Source organism: Prenolepis imparis, unplaced genomic scaffold (assembly GCF_030444845.1).
Source record: "Prenolepis imparis isolate NDT839.2.m4 unplaced genomic scaffold, iyPreImpa1.0 SCAF_14, whole genome shotgun sequence".
NCBI lineage: Eukaryota > Metazoa > Arthropoda > Insecta > Hymenoptera > Formicidae > Prenolepis > Prenolepis imparis.
In genome coordinates, this window is record NW_028141172.1 from 11,621,796 (window position 1) to 11,639,932 (window position 18,137).

At 29.5% G+C, this 18,137-nt stretch overlaps 1 protein-coding gene across 1 annotated transcript; it reads left to right on the top strand.

The window, feature by feature from the left end:
- Positions 1 to 2,708: 2,708 nt before the first annotated feature.
- On the top strand, positions 2,709 to 16,709 carry LOC145945181 (leukocyte elastase inhibitor-like). Its single transcript, XM_083054007.1, has 6 exons — positions 2,709 to 2,736; positions 9,927 to 10,174; positions 10,669 to 11,020; positions 12,494 to 13,091; positions 16,027 to 16,295; positions 16,648 to 16,709. Exons 1-6 carry the CDS (start codon positions 2,709 to 2,711, stop codon positions 16,707 to 16,709), a joined length of 1,557 nt encoding a protein of 518 aa, XP_082910133.1.
- Positions 16,710 to 18,137: the final 1,428 nt, after the last annotated feature.

Sequence of the window (18,137 nt, forward strand, 5' to 3'; positions counted from 1 at the left end):
GCCACATTATCCGCACCAACATTCCGAGGAATACCGAGAGCAGTTTCGAAAATACCGGGACAACGAGGCCCACAAGGATCGACTATCGTCGACAGAGGATCCAGGATCGATTATAGGCGGCGCGCGCAGCGCCACCGACGCCGGCTACCGGCGTGCCGTGAGCCCAGAGTCGTACACTGTTCGACGAGACTGCGGCGTGCGAACCACGTGAGACACCGACGGACGACAGATTATTGTAAGGCCACCACTTCAAAGTCTCGGTAAGAGCGAACTCGGCGGGGACTCGCGTCTCTAGTAACGGTTAAGATTGTTATCAATGTCATTGTTAATTACTTTCGTTACCGAGCACTCGGGAGTGTCCGAAACGCGAGGCCCGTACCGAGATTCGCCATTAAAGTAAGAACTGCGCAGCCTCTCTCTCTCTCCATGGAGAGCCGTACCGAGTCGACAGTCCAGAATTTTGTGTATAAATGTTAGTTTAATTATTTATCGAGTTTCGTCTCTCTGATTGTCGTGTGTCGAGTATTTGAGTCTTGTAATTTGGGAAATGTCTTTCTCCCCCGCCTCCTCGATTGAAATATAATCCGGGATATGTTCCCCTCGGTAGCGATAAATATCGAACCATAATTGTGTTGTAACACCTCGAGTGACGAGGATCTACCGAGTCACGAGGCCGTAAATAAGTAATGTGAAACCGCAATCATTTTTCTAATATGAAATATATTTATTTAACTTTTATTTAATTATGTCAATGTGCCGATTTAATGACTCTCCTTCTCTCCGAAGCCCCGAGTACGATTCCCCGCATTAAGAATCCCGCCCCTCTGCCAATTAAGAAACTGAGTTACCGAGCTTAAGCCGTCACTGTCGTAGAATTAATTATCGTGTTATTTTGAGTGGTGCGGCCTGACCGTACCTGGCGCCCAAGCAATCTGTCGAATTTTTGTGTGTAGAGATACCGAGAAAAGTGACGAAGTTGCGCGGCACTGGAAGGAAAAGTCCGTTGCAATACATATAGATACATATACATACATATAGATGCATATATTTTACATATACTTTTACGTTACATTTACGTATATTATATTATATGTATATTATACGTTATGTATATTATATGTATATACATATATATATATGTATATCATATATAGCTCAGCTTACACGATAGTAAGTATACTTGAATCTCAGAATTTGGCAGAATAATTGCAGAATATAAATTTTTTATTACTAAACATTAAATATTGTTTTTAAGTTTGATCAATAATAATCCGTCGAGATCTCAAATTTTGCATTAATTTTACTTGTTAAAAATATAAGTGTAATAACGTTTGAATTCGTTAGATATTAAACAAAGTTTCAACGTAGTCGTTAAATATTATAAGATATTAAGAGTTAAATATAATAATATAGATAAGATATAATAAATCTTATAAGATATACATATATTTAGATATAATTATTTTTGACGCATTTTTGCATTGCATGATAAAAATGATTCAAAATTTAGCATGTCAGGCTGTATAAAATGAAATGTAAGTATAATTATATAACGAAAATTTTGCTAATTAGATAGATTTATATGGGATGACAAAGATAATAGCGGTGACAAAGAAGAAAGATATGTATATGTATTTTTTTTAGCGGAATAAAGATACGTAGTTTTGACACATCTTTTTTCAGTGAACAGTGTTTTAATGATAGATCCTTTAATAAAATTCAGAAACCTCCCTTATCGAAATATTTCTATAATTTTGATTCGTTTTTCATTTAGATTAATTTAAATAAAGTACCAGAACAATTCTGAAAAATATAGCAGACAAATGTAATGCTTGCGAAAATACGAGCTTGAATGAAGCAATTTAGAAATAATAGGAATCGGTTATCATGGAAGGAATAAAATCTTACAAATATTGATTTGATATTTTCACTTCCAGAACTTTTCTGTGTTTTCTTACGATTACAGTCATGACATTAAATATTGGATTAGACGTCATATATGTGTTTTATATAAACTATTAATTTAAACAATAGTACAGATGTACAGTAGCAAAGAATAATACAGATATAGACATATTCACCATTGACATCTCATTCAGCTATATTTCTGTTATATTGTATAAAGTTTATGGAGTATATTAATTTATAATTATTTTATTGTGAGTTGTCGAGAACTTCATTATTAAATACTATTAAAAAAATTTTTAAATGCTTAATTAGCATTAAAAATATATTATAAAATAGAATTTATACACACACACATAATTATATAATATAAAATATAAGATTATCTATAAACAATAAGACAAAACTGCGAATTTTTCAACGATTTTAAAAAGACAGCTGAGAAAAGTAATTAATCTTGAGTTAAATTATTCATGAATAAGGAATAAAAAAAAAGTTAATTATTTTTTACAGTTTTCTTTACGCTGACGATTCTAGTCGACAACTTGTTCTATTACAATATTTATGTCGGGTAATGAAATCAAGTCAAAAGGCATTCTTAGATTTGTACAGATAAATTTTAGACGACGATAATGTACAAAAAACTTAAGTTACATCCGATTCAACTGTTCGCGCACAAATTATATTTAACGATAATATACACGTGTGCCTTATCATAATATAAATAAATAAAAGTAGCAGCTACATAATATCGAGATAGAGACGAAGCAAGTTTGCCATTGTTTTGTTACCATATAGCTAAAATGGAGCAGCGACTTCTAAAGGAAATTGGTGAGTCGAGAATTTTTACAAAATCAAATAATTTTGATGCCGATTTAACAAACAGATAATTAAGATATACAACGCTAATATTTTTTTTTCGTGCCACATATTATTTTTTAATATACCTACTATTCTAATTTTATTTTGATGTAATGTAGTAACCATTGCATAGCGAGTCTCGTGATTCCTTAGATTCGTGTAAAATCGCGTACATTATTTCGAATTTGATGCTATTAACTATATTCTAGCGTATATTTTCGCGTTTTAGGTATACAAGAATTAAGTACAATTTTTACGTACGTCTTTCACAGGGTAGACGACAGAAAGTATATTTAAATAATTATCAGAATTTCTTGGATAAATAGTATTATTGCAGAATACAATTTCTTTATTGTTAAGTATTAAATATTATTATTAAATATCATCAATAATCCACCGATCTCCAATTATGCGTTTATTCCACACACACACACACACACACACACACACACACACACACACACACACACACACACACACACACACACACACACACACACACACACACACACACACACACACACACACACACACACACACACACACACACACACACACACACACACACACACACACACACACACACACACACACACACACACACACACACACACACACACACACACACACACACACACACACACACACACACACACACACACACACACACACACACACACACACACACATTTGCGGAAAATATAACCAAAATACTGTTCTTACAATTAGAGATCGTTATGTACAGATAGATAATAGAAGAATAGTATAATAGAAGTTAAAATGTAGACATGTCAGTAAACATATATAATAATACATTTGCGAATTTTTTTTCTTTATTTCTCTTTCGATTAGATCATTAAACTTATATTTTTGAATTTAAAGAGTATTTTGAATTTAATATTAAATTTGAGATATAATAAATATTTATCTATACACACGCAAAATAATTGTAGAAAAATTTTAATATATTATATTATTTAATGCTTTGTAATTATTAATATTTCTTTTATTTTAAATAATGTTCAAATTGTTATGAAATATTATTATAATTAATTCATTAATTTTAATAATAATTTATTATGATTTTCTATTTAATATCTCTATATATATCTCTTGTCAATTTTGCTTGACCTTTTCATCATATTGGTTTTTTTTTTCGCCAGATAATATAATGACAGAAGCGCTTTTCAAGTTCTCGATAAAATGTTTGCATATAAATATATGAAGATCAAGCCGAAGAGCAATTATGCCATCAGTCCGTATAACTTATATGAAGCACTATTTTTGATTTATCTTACGTCCCAGTGGTGCCATTGAACATCGCCTAAAACAAATCCTTTGTTTAACGGCAGTCTCGAAAGATGACTTGAGAGGTACTGTTAATTTTGATAAACATTTTGCAAATTTAATCAACAAAGCATCAACCTCCCGTGATCTACAATTAGAGGTAAATAATTTTTGAGCATTTTTGCATTAAATTAAATGATGGAAATTATATAGGAAAATAAGTCAAAATTTTCAGGTCACATTGTGTTAAATGACACACATAACATGTAAAGATACTTATTAAATAAAAACTCTGAGACTCTAAAATATTTATTAAGCGGTAACAAAAAATATATATTTTTAAGCAAAATAAAGATTCAAAACTTGATACTTTAAATATGTCACTGAGTAATCTTTTGCTTATCGAGTTATATAACTTTGTTTCTTTTTTATATAAACTAAAACAACAACTACACGCGCGCCATTCTTCGGTTTTATATTAAAAAGAATGATATTATTAAACAAATAATATTTTTTAACAGAATCAGCTGATAACTGTCAAAAAATATTAATCGAGTTTAAAGTACCATAATATATTATTTAAAACATATTATTATTTTAATTTTTAAAACATAGTATTATTTAAGAATTTAATTAGCAAATTGACGGTTTAATCAGCTAATATCTGTCAAAAAATATTACTAAAGCGTTAATTTGCTAATTAAATTTTAAAGTAATAACACACACACACACACACACTCACACACACATGTTATAAAAATTAAAATAGTAATATGTTGTAAATAATATCTTGATACTTTATCCTTGAATAATATTTTTTGACAAAAATCACCTGATAACTGTCAAAAATATTAACTGAGCTAATAAATTTAACCGATTTAAAGTGGCTAATTCCTATCAAAAAATATAAATAAATCCTTTCGTCAATAAAATTTTAATTAATCTCGACGTTGTGATTATCTCGATTATCAAAAGATTCTTATAGAAAATTCTATTTTTTGTTTACACTTTCTGTTTTAGATTCAAAGACTAAATTTTTATGCATTATTGCATAATTAATTATTATATATTATTTTTCATGCATTGATTGCAATGCATGCATAAAAATATGTGAATTAATTATGCAATGCATAAAAATTTATTATTTAAACCCTTAACAGAGAACAAAAAAAAATATAATTTTCTACAAGAATCTTTCGATCAAAATATCTGCGTTTTCATTAGATTCGTGCGTCTGTACGCATCCACCACGCTGAACGTCTCGCGCGAGATTGACCGCAAGACTCTGAGAAGCGGTGTTGCCAAGTGCACCCCCTACGTCCTTCACGCTGCGCGTTTCGCGCGAGACTGATCGTCAGTCTCGCAATCGCAACATCTCGAGAATCGAGAATCGGAACACTGATCGAGAATCGAGAATCAGTCTGGCGCGAGACGCGCAGCGTGAAGGACGTGTGGGGTGCGCTTGGCGACACCGCTTCTCAGAATCTTGCGGTCAGTCTCGCGCGAGACGTTTGGTGGATGCGTACAGACGCACGAATCTAATGAAAGCGCAGATATTTTGGTCGAAAGATTCTTGTAGAAAATTATATTTTATTTTGTTCTCTGTTAAGGGTTTAAATAATAAATTTTTTTGTCTTTTGTTATATATATATTATATATATGAAACATACCTAAGTCGATTTAGATGATTTACGGAAAAAGGGCACAAAAGCCTATGTGCCCTTTTCCCATCCATGGCCTTAATTATATTGGTTAAAATTTTCTTGACGTTTTAAATAACTGAACAAAAGAACATATAATTATAACATTAAAAAGCGCTGATATTATTGTCCCATAATATATCAATGTTAAATTTCGATGATAAATATATGTATATACACATACATATACATTATATGTATACATATATATATATATATACATATATATACATTTTTACATTTTTTAAATTCTTGGTAATGTTTACCAAATTTGTAAAAATGTTATTTATGCTGAGATAATGTATAAAAAAAAATGAAACTGTCTTTTTCTCATATATGTGTAATGTGCGCTGTGCTTAATTCTGTTTTAATTTTGCTATAATATTGTTATTACATTATACATTATTTTTTAATAATATATTATATCTACATTATTTTTTTAAAAGTTCAGCAATAACAGAATTGTATTTTTGACTCATCCTTTCACTTGGCGTACGCTATATACTTATAATAGGTGTCTATCTATTCTTTTAAATTTTTATAATTGTATCTCGATGTATGAGATAATGTATATTTATATAATAATAAATATTGAATTTTTGATAATAATATTAAATAATACGTTTTGATGTTTTGTTAATGTGCATTTATCAGTATGTTTGTATAAGTACATGATATTATTTTGATAGAAACGGTTACCTTCAGACTAGATTGAAGAATCACCCTAAAGAATAGTTTCAAACTTGAAAATTGTACAAATAAAAATCTTAGAAAAAAAAATTTACTACCAGAGCAAAAATTACATCTGATAGCAATGTTAATTAACAATAATGCGAGCAAAATTATAGTTGCTAAATAATATTGCGATCAAAGCTTCTGAAAAAATACTTGTGAATTTCACGTGGGCCACACGTTTGTTCCTACTTTTGCTATTTTATAAACACATTGGAAATTAATCGGGAACAGGTAATATTAATTGGTAAATTTAAAGATTCTTTTATAAAGTTATGTGTAATTTTGTAATCAATTTGTCGAATAGATAACGATCTATAATTACGCTGATCATACGTTCTTTATTCTAAAAGACAATCCTTTATTTCAAGTAGCAGTCCTTTAGATTTTCATTTTTTTAAAACTTAATTTTGTTCTTTATTTTTACATATTTGTCTTATATTACAATTTTGTCCTTTATCTTTTACTGATGCGATGATAATAATCTACAACTTGTTCTATTACAATATAATTATGTTGGATGGTGAGACCAAGTCAAATGGCAGCTCTAGATTTGTACAAAAAAATTTTGGACGATGATAATAATGTACAAAACACGCGGTTTAAATTATCGTACACAAATTTCATTCGGTGACAATATATTCGTGCGCTACATAATATGATATAAATATGTAAGCAAGTTTGTCACTGTTTTGCTACGTATAGCTATAATGGAGCAACAAATTCTAAAGAAGAAAATTGGTGAGTCGAAATATTTTTTACAAAAAATATACCATCGCAATAATTATAGCTGTGAGGATATTATGTTTCACGTTTATATATATATATATATATATATATATATACATATATATAAATTATTTATAAAAGTATATTATATAAATTATATTACTTTAAAAAACTTAATAATTTATGTTATGTTTATTTAAATATGTTGTAACTATATTATGGAAAAGTTGACGTTATCGTTAATTTGGCTGCACCTCTACTAATGAAGTATGTAAAAAATCTCTAACTTTTGACATATCAAACCGTCTCGCACTTATGATTTAAAACTGTATTGTTTCAGTATTACACTTGATAAGGACCACATCCATATGGTCGAAACGTTGTGTGTTTTTTGAATAAATATAATTTTGGCTAGTTGGGTCGACTTTACTTCGTTCTCCTATTTTAAAATTTCCTATTTTAAAATTTTACTAGCGACTTTTTAAGTATCTAATTATTATTTTATTAATTTTTATGACATAAATAAACAACACTTCATATCCATGAATATTTCATTCTACATAAATACATAAAATATATTTATATATATATCTATATTACATATACCTATAACTAAATACATTTTCATGTATAATATGAAGTGTTGTTTATTTATATGTCATAAAAATTAATAATAATTTTTTAAAGTAATATAATTTAGAAATTAATTTGATTAGAAAAACGAAAAGTAAAAATTTAAAAAAACCGAAAACGTAACCGAAGAAATCGTAATTTAAACGGTTTCAGTTTCTTTATTTAAATTTATTTAGATAAAAAAACCAAAACTGGAAACAGAATAGTTGTTAAATATTTTATTAAACCGTAACCGAAACCAAACCCTAATTCTGTTTTGGTCCGGTTCCCTGAAACATATATGCATATTTATTTATTTGTATATATACATATATATGTGTATGCATGTTTGTATGTATATGCATAATATAGCTGCTGTAAATGCCAAAAAATAATTTTTTGCAAATTCTTTTAAAACATTAGTCGAGTTTACAATGTCAAAATTTATTATTTGTATATTATATTGTGTACATACGTATATAAATAAAGTTTACAAAATTTATAAAATTGTTTAATTGCATGGTAGTAATATATATATAAGAAAAAAGACTAAAGTATTCTTCTATCTCAAATATGAATAACCATGCAATGTGCTTCACTCTTTTGTAAATTTGCTGTGATATTGCTATAGCCGATAGTATTAATTTTATTTTTTTAATCAAATATTCAAATTTTCTATTTATGATTCTCTTCATGTATCAAATATTAACAGAATTAATGAGAAATTTTTGACTCCTTTTTTCATTTGATTTATTATATATATGTATATATATCTACACTTATTTATGTATATTTTCATAAATGTGTCAAGATATATGAGATAACGCATATTTGTATAAATGTTTTAATAAATTAATTGTAAATTTTTAACATTAAAATCAAATAATATTTCTGATATGTACCAGTGTGTGTGTTTGTGTGAGTATTTATTTGCGCATGCTTTGATTCTGACAGAAATGTTTTTTTTCCGTCAAGGTTGTATAAAGCTAGAGAACGGCTTCAGATTTAAAAGTTGTTCAATAGAATTTGAAACGAATGTATATGGGGAGGAAAAAGCTATTTCAAACTCGGTTCAACTATCTATGCAACAATTTCATCCGATAATAACGCCAACTACAAAAATTTGCGTGCGAGACTAAAGCTGCTAAATAATATTGCGATCAAAGCAATATTTAATAAATATAAGACTTTTGCGTTTCATCTATGCTACACGTTTGTTTCTGCTCTTGCTATTTTATAAATAGAAATGAATCGAGAACAGATATCACAAATTGGTAAGTTAAAATATTCTTGCATAAATCCATATAATTCTTCGAGTTTTTTTGTTGAAGAGATAAAAATCTGGAATAATTTTATATATTAATGTCAAATGTATTTATAGTTCCATGTAATTTAGTGGCCATGACTTGAAGAATTTTGCCATTTGTTAAATTTTAATAAGCTAAATCCTAGTACTTTTTCTCAAAGTTTGCTAGAAATCGGTATTAATATATTTTAGCGAACTGTTTCAAGTTTTAAATATACACAAAATAAGATTATATTTAAGGTGTAACTTCGTCAGCGTAAAAATGACAGAAAGTACCCTTGAGTAAAGTATAAATAGCATTTTTGTAAAATGGATTTCTTCATTGTCAGTATTGATAAATATCATTATTAATTTATATCAATAATTATTAATTGACTTTGAATTTTGTGATTATTCTAATTAATGGTAATACAAATAAAGTACCGTTTTTCGAATTTTTTACAAATTAAACAAAGTTTGAATATATAATCATGTTAGTAAACATAGATGAGAATACATTCGTGAATTTCTTCTTTCTTCTCTTCAAATTGTTATTATATATAATTTATTATACTGTATCTCGATTCTAGAATTAAATTTGAGTTGTAATAAATAAAAATATTCAACATACAAAATAATTTTCGAACAAGTTTTTAATACAATATACATTTAACATATCTTTAATTATATATGTTATTAATTGTTAAGATCAATTTATTAATTTCAATTATAACTTATTGTAACTATTAATTGGAATATTTTTTTCTTCTATATTTTGCTCGTTTTTTTTCTTACTCGTATTTTTTATTTGCCAGAGGATACATTGGCGGAGAAGCGTTTTGAGTTCACGATCAATTGTCTGCATAAAGTTATCCAAATCAACCCCAAGAAAAATTTAGCCTTTAGTCCGTATTGCATATATGAGGGACTTATGATGATTTATTTAATAATCCATGGTAACACCGAGGAGCGGCTGAAAGATATTCTTGATTTAACAAATTTATCGAAAGATGAGTTGTTACAATACTACAAATTAAAATTAGACAAAGAACTTCCATATCAAGTAAATAATAATAAAGCATTTTTGTACTAAACAATGGAAACAATAAGAAAAGTGTCAAAATTTGTATAGCAGACTTTTTATCTATTGAAATGTAAAAACAATCTATCCACAAACACTTTGCCACTCAGAAAGATTAATAGCGGCTACAAAAAAAAGAGAATATATTTTTAATTATAATTAAAATATTTGAAGCTTGGATACATCTTACATTTGTCACTATTCGATATTTTAATGATAGAGCCTTTAATAAATTTCAGAAAGTTTACTTATCGAAATATTTTTATAATTTTAACACCTTTTTTATTTTGATTAATTTAAACAAAGTAATTTTGCGCAATTTGGAGTTAATTTTAGATTTAAAAGAGCATAACACGCGCACTTAAACGATTTCGGCTGCTAATATAAAAATTTGAATAACGCGATTTAAAAATGACAGAAGTCTCTTATCAAGAAATGAGTGAAAATCTTACTAATATTTTCTTTGATATTTTCAGTCATGGAAGGAAAGTAATATGGTTTACCCCTTCTACAATTATTATACTAACTTTTGGCTTAGGGAGGATAATTTCTTAATATCATCGCGTTATCATATTTTGAACGAAGATTTCGGATTCAATCATAACTATTCTCCTATCCAGGGAATAAATATCATAAATAGACATATAAGTTATAACTTAATGAATTACATGATTCATCCTATCAAATTGAGCGTAGTCAGAAAAGATATGGAGTTTATTTTGATGCACACCTTTTGTTCTCGGTCAGTCGAATTCCAAATTTCAACGGCCTGCCAATCTCATGCACCAAGTGTATCGACAATTCCTGACAAACGAAAGCATAGAGAATGTGAGCAAATATAATCTTTAGACCATTTATAAATGGAAAGAGAATTGATCATCGAGCCTGTGTCCAAAATCGATGGCGGAAAGAAAATTAGTGGCTAACAATTGTTCGCAATGCTCATGCGTTTATATCGTTGTTGTTATGGTTTTCTTGGAAAAAGAATTATAAGCTTTGCTTGATCTTGACGTTTTTATTAACAATCGTTTGATAACAATTGTTAGTTATTATATTTCTATTTCGTATCGATCTTGGATACAGGCTAATTCCATGAAAAATACAGACAATTTCTCTTTCATTGATATATGTCATAAAATATCATCTTGTAATTTCATCTGTTTTTATAAAATATATATGTATATGTAAAGCTTTTTATAATTGCATTTTTTGAATTAATTGTATCATATTTAACGAAACTAATTGAAAGCTGTTTAACGAAACATATTTTGTAAACATATTTTATATTCTAAAGCAGTGCTGGGATTTACTTGCCATTTACGGCGAGATTTCGAGACGCACGCCTCTTGCCCCCCACTCCTCGCTCGCGCCGTAACAACGCAGCGCCGGCCGCTCGTAACTAAGGAGCGCGGCACATAGTCTCAGGAACGTGCGTATCAAACGCAATAGCATAATTAGCATTCTAATAGCAAAAGAACACATATACGTGATTAATAATAGAATAATAACTATTTGTATTATTAATACAAAATAAAAGATTGAATAAAAAATTTTAATAATAACTTTTGCTATTAGAATGCTAATTGTGCTATTACGTTTGATACGCACGTTCCTGAGACTGTGCCGCGCTCCTTAGTTACGAGCGGCCGGCGCTGCGTTGCTATAGCGCGAGCGAGGAGTGGGGGGCAAGAGGCGTGCGTCTCGAAATCTCGCCGTAAATGGCAAGTAAATCCCAGCACTGTTCTAAAGCACTCAACGCTTTAACCCTTCTGTCAAGGAACGGAAATCCAAATATCCAAAGCAACTTTAAATGTTAAACATGTCGAACTTTTTCTTTTACCAAGCAAAATACAATTAGCTTTGTATTTAAAAATAACCCTCTGAAATATAACGAAAAAGAATATTCAGCAGCTGCTAAAGAAATGTCTCGGAACAAAAAACAGGAAATTGGTACCTGGATGTTAATAAAAAATAATAAATAATAAATATGCATTGATAGAAGGTTTAAATTTTAGAATAATAAAAACTGTTGTTAAATGTTTTTGAAATTGTTGAAAAACAAGATTCCGATTTTTACTAATTTGCCACTCATTTTACTTTCAATTTTCCAACATTTGTTGAAAATATGTTTACACAAATGGTTTTCAATTTTTTTTAAATGTCAAGTATTGTAGGAATTTTCAACAATGCACAATATTTTATATGCAATCAGACGAATATATTTCCGAATTCATTGATTTATCAATCTTGATCACTTTTTTTCTATATAATGTTCTCAACTTCTTTTTTTTTTTTTTTTAGCCTATTGTAAAGAATTAAGTATGCACGTGAGCGAGTTTCCCTACCAGAATGATAACATATCATTGTTTATCTTGTTACCTGCTTCAATAGACTCACAATCAGGTGACTGCAGGATCAAGAAAGATGCTACCGACACTGACATTTCCAATATGGTCCAACGATTGTCGACCAAGGATGGTATTTGCAAATTGCGCCATCTGGTACATCATGATGCGACATCGCAAGAAGATACAAACTTCTCGAAGCGGCCGATTTTTCGAGTGGAGCAAAATTTGAAAATCCGTGAGCTGCTGCAAGATCTAGGTCTCGAGGAATTAATATCATTCGGCGCGATTCACAAAATAGAAGTTCCTGGCTACATATCTTTCCAGCACCTCGGTAATGCCGTGCATCGTACTTATGTCAATGTCACGGAAAAAGACATCATCGCGAGTGCAATCACCATGTTTTACACCGGACAAGAGTCCTCTCCAAACCTCAACCTAGTCGACGTGAATTGCAATTATCCGTTCGTCTGGCTGATTTATGACAAACTACGTCAAGAAATCCTCTTCGTCGGCGCTTTTAATAAATTCGCCAAACCTCTTTCCGGTTCAAAGTAGACCCAATCGGATACAGATTTAGTTCAAAGATACACGAGTCGGTTATACACTTTGAAACGATTGATATAACGGATCTGTAGTTATTGATAAATGACATGTAATTATCGAAGCTTTCTTTCTTTTTTAAGCTATTCAATCTTTGACGATTTGAGTTGATATGCATTATATTTCGTGCGCGATATACTCTATGAGCAAGTTCTCTTAAATTTCGGAAGCCAACGAATTAATCTTTTGGTTATTTTTTTTATGTTTGCTCCTATTAAATTTATAAATTTTTTAAATTTCGAAAAAAGACTCGTATTCTTTAAAAATATAATTAGTTACTTAATTCTCATTCATTTATTATAGCATTTGAATTTCATTGTTTTATAATTTCCTGCCTTTTATTTTATTAAGTAGAAAAACATAAAACGTAATTTACATTAGTAAGCGATTTTATTGTCTGATGATAATATTATATTTGGATAAAGCAGCGAATTCATTATATGCATATAAAATTTTTAAATATATTAATTGTGCGGTGGCATGGTAATTGGAAAAAAATTATCTTCTTAAAAATGTTTGTAATTATGCAATGTATTAAAATTTCTTTAAATTTTGTTATAATATTGTAGCAAATAGCAAACTTAATTTTTTTGATAAAATATTATATATCTAAATCCTTTCTTTATAGACCAACATTAACAGAATCGATGAATTTTTGATTATTTTACTTGTACGCTATGTATATAAATAGGTGTCTATATATCTTTATATATTTATAATTGTATCACGATGTATGAGATAACGAATACTTATATAATTATAAATAAATTTTGAATTTTTGAACATCACAATAATATCAAATGTTTTGATGTTTTTTTAAATATATATTTATGTGCATGTGTGTGTGTGTGTATTTGTATGTATAACTGCATGTTATAATTCTGATAAAAGAGTTATTTTCAGTCTACAAAGAATCAAGCGAGGGAAAGATTTAAAAATCATACAAAAGAATTTTAGACGAAGGTATACCAAAAAGATAAATTAAATTCACATTCGGCTCAACTACCAGCGTAAAATTTACATTACATAGGAACGTTAATTAACAATACGCGAGTCAGATTACAATTGCTAAATAATATTGCTATTAAAGCTGCTACTAAATTGAAAAAACTTGCAAATTTCACGTAAACCACACGTTTGGCCTTGCTTTTGCTATTTTATAAATAAAATGGTATTAAATCAAGATCGAGAGACACGTCGAATTAATAAGTGCAAAGCGATTATTGTATAAAATTATGTAATTTCTCATTGTCAGTCTATTTATTGAATAAATAATGATAAAATATATCTAGTTACGCAAATATTTTTTTTGTGTTATTATTTTATATATAGTTGTTAAGTGAGTTTATATTTCTATGTAATTTAATGGCCATCGCATGGCAAGTCTTGCAAGATTTGATTGAAATACTATAGACTCGCGTACATTTTGTCGTAAGCTTGTAAGCTTTTCTATATTTTAGTGAATTTTTTCGCCTTTAACATATACATAATAAATTCAATTTTTAAGTATTACTTCCTCAGCTTTCACGGGAAATAGTGTACATACATCAAAAAACGTTAGAATTAGATAGTCATCGCAGAATATAATTTCTTTATTGTTAAAGATTAAATATTACTTTTAAGTTTTATCAATAATAATATAATACATTGATATCAAAATTTTGCATTAATTCTATTTTTCTAAATATAAGTAAAATATCGTTTTTAAATTCGTATATTAAATGATGTTTAAACGTAGTCATGTTATTAAACATTGGTAACAATACATCAGTTATTTTCTTTTGGTTCGATTGTTTTTATATGTATGTTATTGATTTTACCGTATTTTGGTTTTAAAATTAAATATGAAATGTAATACCTATATAAAATTTAACTTTACGGATTTAAAATAATTGTCGAATATATATACATATACCATATAAATTTTAATTTCATACAATATGCTTTGATTTTAAGATATGCTTGATTATATATATTGTTAGTTGTTAAGATTCATTTAAGCTATATATTAATTCAAATTGTAACTTATTATAATTAAATTACTATTTATTTCTAATATTCTTCTTTTTAAATTTAATTTTTTTATGTTTTTCATTCGCTAGAAAATATAATAAAGAAAGGGCGTTTCCAGTTTGCGATCAAATGTCTGCATGAAACTATGCAGATTAAGCTAAAAACAAATTTTGCCTTCAATCCGTATTGCATATATAATGGACTTTTTATAATATGTTTAATGGTCAAAAGTACAATTGAGAAGCGCCTAAGACAAATTCTTCATTTATCGAGAATCAGCAAATTTAATTTGATAAATTACTGCCATATATAAATATATAAATAAGGTAAATATTCCTGTTGCATTTTTACATTAAATGACAGATTCTAGAATGGTAAAAGAGTCAAAATTTGCATGCCAGACTGTATAAAATAACATATGAAAACATATTATGTAAGAAAAGTTCTGTCAGATCACAACCTTTATAAAGTGGTAACAATAAAGAAATATATGTTAGCGAAAAAAGATTCGCGAAGCTTTGACACATATGTTAAATTTGTCAGTGAGGATTTTTTTAACATGATAAATCTTTTAATAAATGTCAGAAACAACTTCTATCGAAATATCTCTACAATTTTGACTCGATTTACATTCAGAAATGAAGTAATCACAATTTTTAAAGAATATAGCAAACACACATAAAAATAATGCCTGCTAGACTCAAAACTTGAATGAAGCAATTTTAAAATTAAAGGAATCTGAAATCTAGGAAGAATCTTACAAATATTGGTTCAATATTTTCGGTTTTAGAATGATACATTTGTGGCTTTCTGCGATTACCACCATCACTATATGTTTAAATGTTGGATTAAACGTCAAATATACTTATCTAGTCTATTACTTTCTATTTTGGACAAAATACTCAAAAAAGATGTATCCAGCAATTCTGTGAAGAAATTAAATGACATCAATAAAATATTAAAGAAAGCGATAGATTATCACATTCATGATCCCGTGAAATTAGCCGTAGTCAAGAAAGATATGGAATTTATTTTGATGACCTCGTTGCGTATATATGTTCAAAAAGTGAAAGTTCCAACGACTCGTACATCTAACGTACGAAAAGTATCGACTATTCCTGACACACGAAAGCGTAATAGTTGTGAGCATCTCTTTATTTTATCTGACTTACATAAATTTTTTTATATTATAATCTTTTCAATTAATCTTAAACTAAACAAAAAAATATTTTGTAATTACATTTTTTCTTGTGTAGGAGGTGTCAGGGCGTATTTCTTATAATGCTTTCTATAGTCTTTATGAAGGATCTTTATTAGGTTAAACACTCAGTGGGGCACGCACGACGGCACTCTGCCTAACTCGGACTCTGACTCTTTGTCTCTCCTTCCTTACGCAACCAGCGCCGCGAGAGAGAGGGGGAAAAGGGGAGACGCAATTCGCCGTCCACGCGCGTATACAAAATGAATATAAATAAAATAATAATTCGCCTACAGTCGGCCAGCCTGACATTACGACCGTCTCGGTCGTACGTATAGGAACAAAACGTACCAAGTAGATACATTAAACATATTTAGTAACACTGGATAAAACAACTATCTTTTATAGACTAAATAAACATACAAATTAATTATATTTACTCGGATATATATATGGTCGCATCGCATCGGCGGCAATAACGCTATTATAGGGCATTTGAGTGACTTGAAATCCCTCGACATCAGTTATTACATAACGGTCAGAACCTAGCACTCGCTTTACAATGTAAGGCCCTTTATACTTTGGTATGAGTTTTTTATTGGTACCGACAGAAGTGTCCACGTTACGGATCATTACATAGTCGCCCTCTTTATATTGTTTCGCTTCTTTGTGCTTCTTGTTATAATAGCGTTCGTTTTCTTTCTGACTCTTCTGAATTTTTTCAGAGGCAGATTCTCTTAATGACACTAGATCTCGACTAATATCAGTATCGAGGACTAGTTTAAGTTTATCGTTGACTTTACCGAGTTGCTCCACGCCAAATAATAGCTTACTGGGGGTTTCTCCCGTTGATCGACAAATCGTGTTATTAAATGCATATTCTATTTGATCTAGAACTTGATCCCATTTGTGTGGTTCGTCACATAACTTCGCAATCATCGGAGTAATGTCGTGGTTGAACCGTTCTATTTGCCCGTTTGCACGCGGAGTACCAACGGCTACAAGGATATGCTGAATAGACTCATTATTTATAAATGCAGTAAATTTATCTGACGTAAATGTTGTTCCGCGATCGCTCACAATGCGTCGGGATTTACTATAAGTTTGGTAATAATTTCGCAGATGATTAATTGTCTCATTCGAGGTCGTGGATTTGCACGGATATACTTTCAAAAACTTTGTAAAAGCATCTACTACTGCTAAAATGTATCTGTATCCGCGACCGGTTTTTCCAAAGGGACCACAATGGTCAACATGGATCGTTCGAAAGGGTAAGTTCTCTTTCGGTATACTGTGTAACTTGCCTTCCTTCTTCCCACTAGAAGGGGAAAACTCTATACAACGCAGACAATTAGAAATATAGCACTTTACTTTCTCTTTCATTCGTGGGAACCAATAAATTCGCCTAATGTTACCAATGACTTTATCGAGGCCGACATGGCCAATGTCATCATGACATGTACGGATTACATTACTTTCCATTGACGTCGGTACATAAAATAAGAGTTTTTTATCCTTGTCCTTACGGTAAACAAGGCCGTCTCGTAATTCAAAGAATTTATCCTCAGATTTTTCTAATTTATTTCGAATGTTTACTATATCTACATCTCGATCTTGTTGGATAGATAAAGTTCGCTCAAACGAATTCGCTTCTAACGTTAGAATACTATGGCATCGACTCAATGCGTCGACATGATTCATTTGTGTACCGGGTCGATGTACGATTTGATAACCGTATTGCTCTAAAAATAATGCCCAACGATATATTCGTGGATTAACTGTCTGT

Coding starts and splice junctions, on each gene's coding strand:
- LOC145945181 (XM_083054007.1), top strand. CDS start 2,709: ATGGAGCAGCGACTTCTAAAGGAAATTG. Junction 10,175..10,668: donor ACAAAGAACTTCCATATCAA/GTAAATAATAAT, acceptor TGATATTTTCAG/TCATGGAAGGAAAGTAATAT. Junction 11,021..12,493: donor CAAACGAAAGCATAGAGAAT/GTGAGCAAATAT, acceptor TTTTTTTTTTAG/CCTATTGTAAAGAATTAAGT.